Source organism: Gossypium arboreum, chromosome 4 (assembly GCF_025698485.1).
Source record: "Gossypium arboreum isolate Shixiya-1 chromosome 4, ASM2569848v2, whole genome shotgun sequence".
NCBI classification, from domain to species: Eukaryota; Viridiplantae; Streptophyta; class Magnoliopsida; order Malvales; family Malvaceae; genus Gossypium; species Gossypium arboreum.
Genome location: NC_069073.1, coordinates 9,891,279 through 9,899,409, shown reverse-complemented (window position 1 = coordinate 9,899,409; position 8,131 = coordinate 9,891,279). Strand labels below are relative to the sequence as shown.

At 29.3% G+C, this 8,131-nt stretch overlaps 1 protein-coding gene across 1 annotated transcript; it reads right to left on the bottom strand.

Annotated features, from left to right (window-relative positions):
• Positions 1 to 5,718: 5,718 nt before the first annotated feature.
• LOC108460049 (homeobox-leucine zipper protein HAT7-like) lies at positions 5,719 to 7,182 on the bottom strand. Its single transcript, XM_053027260.1, has 4 exons — positions 6,930 to 7,182; positions 6,755 to 6,859; positions 6,326 to 6,671; positions 5,719 to 6,241 (listed from the first exon to the last, which is right to left on the bottom strand). The coding sequence occupies exons 1-4, from the start codon at positions 7,019 to 7,021 to the stop codon at positions 5,948 to 5,950; spliced, it is 837 nt and encodes a 278-aa protein (XP_052883220.1). The 5' UTR covers positions 7,022 to 7,182; the 3' UTR covers positions 5,719 to 5,947.
• Positions 7,183 to 8,131: the final 949 nt, after the last annotated feature.

Sequence of the window (8,131 nt, the reverse complement as noted above, 5' to 3'; positions counted from 1 at the left end):
CATGCAAATCAGTCCCTTTCTCTTGTATCTATTTTTTTAATTTGCCTTGAATTTTGATTTTAAATTCAATTTAGTCTTTTCTCTTTATTTTTGCTATTCTATTTTATTTTTAATTAGTTTAATATTATTCTCATTGTGTATTTACCTATTTGTTTTATTATTATTACTAAATTAACTAGTTTTTGTAATACTATTGTTATTATAATTTTATATATATATATATATATATATATATTTGTTTACCTAAATTTATATATATATATATATATATATATATATATATCTTATTTTACCATCTACCTACTTCTATACTTTGATACAATTTTAAAACTATTTTATTTTTCTTTAGTCCTTTATTTTCATTATATCACAAATTACTTTCTACAATATCTTATGTATATATTTATTTATTCACTTATTCTCTTTTGTTTAAAATTCTTTTTTTTCTCAATTGATGCCTATTGTATTTTATTTATTTATTTATTTTATCATTCACTTATTTTTCTCTAATTATTAATCTTGGTGTTAAATTAATGTGTATTACGCGATTATTGCCATCATATGCTATGAATCGCTTTTTTAGTACACTCATACTGTTCTCATTAGTTAGCATAATATTTTATTCGCGTACCTCTTTTAAATATTATATCAATTTTCACCCTAAATTCATAAAAAAAAAAAGATTCTTTAATAAAGGCAATATTCCGTGTTTGGAAATTCGAGAGATCGTGCCCTAACGTACTGGGTTTCGATTTTTTCTCGTTTGACCCAAATGATCGAATATCCTTTTCAAATTAAAATGAATGAGTTTTGAAAATCAAAAGACAAGATTATTCTCGAGGGTTTAAAATGTCGTGTCATAATGCATTGGATGTGACATTCTATTACTTCGGGACAAGAAGGTCTTTAGTATCCGCTTCGACTTATCCAAACATCTTTTTTATAAAAAAGGAGGATCGCATTTTTTTTACGAATTTTCAACTTTTAACATTAAGACATTAATTAATCAATTAGGTACCAATTTTGGGCGTTACGAGGGTGCTAATCCTTCCTCGTACGTAACCGACTCCCGAACCCATTTTCTCTAATTTCGTAGACCAAAATCGCTGCTTTAGTAAAATAAAATATTTTATTAAAAGAATCAAATTACGAGGTGATCCGATCACACTTAAACAAAAAAGATTGGTGGCGACTCCCCATTTTCGTTTTCGATTTCAAAAATAAAATGTCGACTGTTTCCCAAAAAATGGTTTCGACACCAACTTAGTACAATCTTTATTTACACTGGTATTTATTTGGCGATTTTCATATTTTAATATACTTTTGCTTCATTTACAATTTAGTCTATAAAAATCTTAACAATTCAAAATAGTGTAGTCCACTACGCAATTGTATGTTTTTAGTTCTATCTTGTTCATCGGACTTGATAATTAAGTGTTGTTTGAAAATTTCGAAACTCATCTCATCCCTAATATAAAAAGTTTGATCAAAATTTTAAATCAAGTCAATTAATATAGTTTTTTTCTTCAAATCTTCTCATTTTCTACTACAAGGTAGCTCTAATTCATCTTCACTAAAATTATTTATGTTATAGTATCGATATCATATAATGTTTCCATTTATTACTATTGAAAGTAGACTCATTACTCTTTTAGGAATATAAAGATAAGCTCCTAATTATTTTTGTATATTTTAATGTTTTTCAAAATCGAATAAGGGAACCCGAAATCAATCTGACCTTTTCTCACTTAAATTAGTTCATCTCATAATATATAATTTCATTTTTTACCTCGTTTCTTCTATATAAAATTAGACTTAACTGGCTTCAATTTCATGGTTGGTTCAATATTTAACTCAATTTCTACAATTTTTTTTTTTGTGAATTTTCTAAGTTGAACTACTATTACTTGTCCAAAATTATTTTAGTGAAAATTTTACTTAGTATCACTCATACTAACATTTAACACTTCTTTCACTTATCAACTATTAGATTAGTATACAAGATCATTTGATTGTACATAACATTATAATTTTGATTATTATTCAATTTAATCCCTTAAAGCTTACATGTAAATTTAATTACATCATCACTTCACATACTATAATTCATATCACTTTCTTTTCATAGTTTAAAATATTTCCATTACTTCTTCTTTATTCCCACTTCATGAACACATTAAAACATAATCAATCATTATACTAGAAATTACTTTCTTATGTATTTACTTCAATTAAACATAAATTTCATAAGGAAATACTTGAATTCTTACATTGTCTCTTTAATATCTTCACTTTCTTTACTTCAATCTCCAAATTTCTTGCTTCCGAGATGATAGTTAAGCTCTCTAGGGTCTCTACTACAACTTTCCTCTTGGGTGCTTAAGAAAATTTTCAAGAATTTAGGGTGAAATAGTAGAAATGGATGACAAGAGACCAAATTGTAACAAAGGCAAAGTGTCCTTTCTATTTATAATGGTGGTGGCGTTGGAACGAAGAAGCATGAAGAGAATTTTCATGTTTCTACAAAATATCTTAATTAATTAAATAATAAAATAACAATAACAAAATAAAAAACTAATGGTAAAATATTCTAACTAATCATGTTTTAACACCATTTCTCACTAATTATTATTATGATAATTCATGATAATTATCTTGTTTGAAAAATTACCATTTTGCTCTTGTAATATCTTAGTATTTATTTTTGGGTCATTTCTCACTTTTGATAAAATTATAATTTAGTCTCTCCTAATACTCCACTAATTCAATTTGATCCTTACCTACCTAATTTATTTTACACATTGATCCTTTCCACCTTTAGGGTATTTTCACTTTTGGTCCCTTAAAATTTCCATATTTATGTTTTAACCCCATAAATATTGAATATTTTAACTAAGACCACATCACTTTTCATTTTAGTTCCTACCTTAAATTAATACATCATGACCTACTTTTTTACTCAATTTCCTTTGGTATTCATTAGCTTTTTGATAAATTTTTATTTTATTTACCATCAAGAATCTATCACATATTTTCTCCGAAATTACACTATTTACAACTAAGGGGGGGTTTTGGAATGTTACATCTTCAATCTATAAGAACAACTAAACCAAAAATGCTAGAATTTCATCTAAAAATGGGTTGCAAGTTGGATAATGTTCTAGACTTGAAGTCAAATAAATTTACCCCTCCTTATTTTGTGTCAATATGGTGTTCTATAGTGATTTGACTTTGTTGGTGTTTTCAACATCTACTTTCAACATAATGTGGATTTAAACAAGAACAACAAAACCATTCTTTTCACACAATGATAACACATCTTTCATCACAACATTCTAACCATTTTCTCTCAAATTCCAAATCAACTTCTTGTACTTAAAACCAAATGCATAGCATTTATAATGTCTCGAAACTTTTGTTGCAAAGCTTGAAAATATATACAAAATGCCTATGACATTTTTCAAAAATGCAACTAAGAATGAATTTAAATGATTGAATCAACTTGAATACTGTGAAAAACGAATGTCGATAATGACAATGAATTGTAAAAAAAAGAGAGAAAAATAGAACACACAGATTTTACAATGAAATCTTTTCGGGAAAAATAACGGGGGCAGAAGAAAAGAAAAATTCACTAATTGTTGAATTCGAATAATAAAAGAGAAGAGACAATTACGTCTATTTATAAATTTAAAAACTTATTATAATCAAAGTCTAATAAAAGTAATGCAGTATATCCAACCTATTTTGAAGTGTTAATTTGATTTGCACTTTTTTCAATTTTAAGCTTGTTATTAGTTAACACGTGTGCAATTTTAACTTCTTGGGCAGCTTGTATTTCTTCATGACTTTTGCACGAAACATGGAAAATATTTATAATGAAACCCAAATTATTGAAAAACTTGTGAAAGGAATGTGCCTCTAAAGATGTAGCATCAAGAGCCAAGTTATAATGGATGAGATGTTATTAATTTTGGGCCTACTATTTAATTTTTGATTAGGTGTAAAAAAGTAAATTTAGAAAATAAAAAAAAAGTCGAAAATATGAGTTGTCGTACAAGTTTTACATTGAAGAATAAATTGATGGACAACGATTTATTTTGAGAACTTTTATTTTAGACTTATTTGTTAAAATAATATTTTTAATTTTTCATTAGGAAAATATTTTAATTTTTAGTATTTTATCTTTTATTTTATTTTTAAATAACTTCAATATTAAATTGATGAGTTTAACTGGAATTAAGGTTTATACATGTACATATATATATATATATATATATATATATATATATCCGCGTGATGGCCTGACACTGAATTAAGAAATCAATTTTCCCTTTTCACTATTTTAATTCAGTTCCTTTTACCTGCGCAATTTTGCGCCATTTCCCTTTTTAACTTTTCTTTCTTTTATTTTTATTTTCAATTTGTTGAAACTTTCGTTCGTATATGTTTCTTTTCATGAGTAGCTAATTTTTTAATCAACTTTTAGGCGGGTAGACAATCTGGGAGAAGGCCGTGAGATCTCCACCTTACCTAAATAACTTTTATTTTAGTATTTGTTATTTCTCTGGATTAAAAAATAGACACTATCATCTTATAAAGTTGTATTGACATCAAGTCACAAAGAGCTCGTTGATTCATTATTGATAGGCGTACAATTAAAAGAACCGATACATCGTTTGTCATATTCGGTATATCGAGAAACATATTGGCATGTCCAATTAAGTGGTTGGTTGGATCCGTCAAGGGAAATATCAATCAGATTTAAATGGCCTGTGCGGTGGAGATCGCTGGTTTGAGTTGGGCCCTTCTAGTTCAAAAGGCTACTGAAGAGCTTAATTATAGACGTGTGTTTCATGGTTGTTTATTTGGTAAAGGTTAGTTGTTGGGCGTTCCTGCAATTAATTTACACATGAAAGGGTTGGTGGTCAGAGATGTACTCGATCACTATAATTGACTTATCAGTTGAATGAGAAGATTTTTTATCGAGGACCAATTCGAAACCAAAGCCAAAATCGAGCTTGAAGCTAGAATATCATTATATCGTTTCTGTTTATTTTTACTATAATTATTTCAATTTTAATTATTTTTACTTTTATCATATTTAAATCATCTTTTTTTTTTTGTATAGATTATCACATATCATGAACATACCAACTGCCTAGACACACAATTTAATTAAATCGAAGAATAATTTTAAATATCTCAATTTCTGTAGAATCAAATTTTCTCCTTGTACTCCTATTTATATACTATTTAGACATAAAAATTTATTTTTGCGTACTTGACAACCATCAAATTTTGGCCCCGTCCACTAGCATAGAGATTATATATTCGTATGAATCATTATGTTTCTCACAAAGATACCAAACTTGAGCATTTGAAAGGAAAAAATAATGAATAAAACATATAAGAGGGCCAATTGCGGAAGAGGACACGTGCGTCTCGCTATCTGTGAATGTACAGCACAAACTTGTAGGCTCCATTGAGTAGGGAATCCAAGAAGTTTGTTTTTTGTTTTGCAAATTTCTGAGTTACACAGAATGCAAAAAATGGGACCTTCTACATTCTTTTTCTATGTGATGTGTCACATATTCTCCAACATGGTTACTGAGTGAATATTGGGTTGGACCTTTGCTGCATTCCTTTGGTTAAAAAAACTCAACACAGAAATGAATCAACTAGATCAAACCCTAGGTTCATGATCCACACCGAAGCTTGGGAAACCACTCAATGTCAAATAAATATATTTCACAAGAAAAATGTTTAATTTCAGAGCCAAACCAACATATTGATTTTTCTACCCAAATAATATCAAATGTATCCAATTCTGTACACCAACCAACAACCAAAACAAGAATTTGAAGTTGACAGGAAAATTCCCAAATTTTCTTCTTAACTAACTTGCTAAGCTCAACCTGGCCTGTTGGCTCAATTGAAACTTTTCTTATTGCTCACCCCATGGCCAAAAACCTTGCTGCTCATCAACTTCATTCAACAGATAACAAAATCCCTCTACTTGAACTACTTGGTCAGGTTTAGTGCAAAATCCCTCTACTTGAACTACTTGGTCAGGTTTAGTGCATGGGAGGTCTGGTCTTGTTGAGCCTTGGAGAAGTTGAACCATGCTTGTTGGCCTCGTTGATGAAGTTGAGAAAAGGCTTTTTCTGCTCCATGAACCCTCATTTACTTCATCCTTAATGCTTATTTCGTTTGAATCTTTGGTTTTCAAAGACAACAACTACATGACAATAGAACAATTAAAACCCTAGTCGGAAGCTATGATGAGATCAAGTGTTGATGAAGATGAGAAAGCGGTAGTTACCTCAGCACTAAGCTTCTTGTTTTGAGCCTGAAGTGCATCAGCGTCAGCCTTGAGTGCTTCACACTGTTTCTTCAGAACATCATAATCTTTCTCCAATAGTTTGGTCTTCCACCTGGCCCTCCTGTTTTGAAACCAGATGGCTACCTGCCTTGGTTTCAGCCCCAAAGCCTTAGCCAGTTGCAATTTCCTCTGCGGTTCCAGCTTGTTACCCGACTCAAAACTCTTCTCCAGTGCCTTCACTTGTTCCAACTTAAGCCTCTTCTTCTTCTCACCAACATGCGATCCATCATCATCAGATGATTCATCCTCCACAAGAACTTGCTCAACACCTGAGAAACACTCTGATCTTTTCATCATAAAAGGTGCACCATAAACAAAGAATATACATGTATAGACAGATGGGGAGAAAGAGAGAGAGAGAGATCATACCTAGGAAGAGTTGGGGAGGGCAAGAAGGGGAAAGAGATGATCATTACTATGATCTTCATTGGGCGGGAAGATGAAAGAATGAGGAAACGCCATGGCAATGTTAGCCTGAAATTCATTCATAAGCTACGGATATGATTTATATCATGGTTATAACGTGATGGAGCTTAGGACATACCAAAAGACAGCGATTTTTAGTTCGAGAATTGAGATATGATCATCATCAACAGTGTAAACGATGGAGAGGCGTGCGACATTATGTAAGATCATCTCTCTCCAAATTGAAAAGACGAAAGAGAAAAAAAGATGAATCTATTTTAACTCCTATTAAGCACACTTATAGAAACTTATAGAAAGAAAAATTATATTTTCTATTATTCTAATTTTCTATCACTTTAATTTTTTATTTTTCTTTTTTATTTTTCACTTTACCGACCAAAACCATAAAGTTAGTTAACTAGTCTTTGGTTTAAAATAGTTGCCTTTTAATTTAAAAGAGAAATTATTTTATAAACTTTTCCTACCATATCATCTATAATTCTTTTCCAATTATTTAATGAGATTTAAGTAATTTTTCCCATGTCATTGATACATAATTTTGGAAAAAATTTTACCTCGAATCTCAAACTTTTCTTGAAATTCGAGGTTTAAGATTTAGGGTTCGAATTTAAATTTAGGGTTCAAGATTTAAAGTTTGGGATTTGAGTTTAGGGTTCGGGGTAAAATTTTTTTGTCAAAAACATAATTTAGTTGGTTTTTGTACAATCATATTTTACTCTTTGTGCATTTTTAAAAAGTTACATTAAATCAGGAGTTTGAATATCAATATTTAAGGTAAATTATGCAAATAGTCATTTAATTTTGAGAATATTTTTATTTAAGTTAATTAAGAAAGTTTTTGATTTAGTCATCAACATTTTTTGAATTTTAAATTTTTTGTCCTCTTCCTTTAAGTAGATAACAGAAGTCTGACCTGGCTTTTATTTTATTGGCATTACAACAAAATTATCTTTCCATATTTTCAGAATTGATGTGGTTGAACCAATCAGATCATTAGTTCCTAATTTGACTAGTTTGTCGGTTCAATTGAATCAATTATTTAAAAAAAATTCTTTTTTTAAAAAAAATTAAACAATAGCGAAAACAAATCCAACTATTGGTTCGCACATCAACCGATACAACTCTTTATTCTACATAGATACCTCGACCGACCGAATTTTGAATTAACTTTATTTTTTAGAATGTTTTATTATCTTTTTTAATTAAATTGAATAAATTATTATTTTTAAAAAAATTTAAACAATAGAAAAAATCAATTCAATTGTCGGTTTGCACGTCAACAGATCCAACCTTTTATTCTGGACTAGTATCTCGACCAAC

Excerpts from the sequence above, each read along its gene's own strand:
- LOC108460049 (XM_053027260.1), bottom strand. The coding sequence starts at position 7,021 with ATGATCTTACATAATGTCGCACGCCTCTCCATCGTTTACACTGTTGAT. Across the intron at positions 6,860-6,929 it reads CTAAAAATCGCTGTCTTTTG|GCTAACATTGCCATGGCGTT; the intron begins GTATGTCCTAAG and ends AATGAATTTCAG. Across the intron at positions 6,242-6,325 it reads ACAAGAAGCTTAGTGCTGAG|TTGTTGTCTTTGAAAACCAA; the intron begins GTAACTACCGCT and ends ATTGTCATGTAG.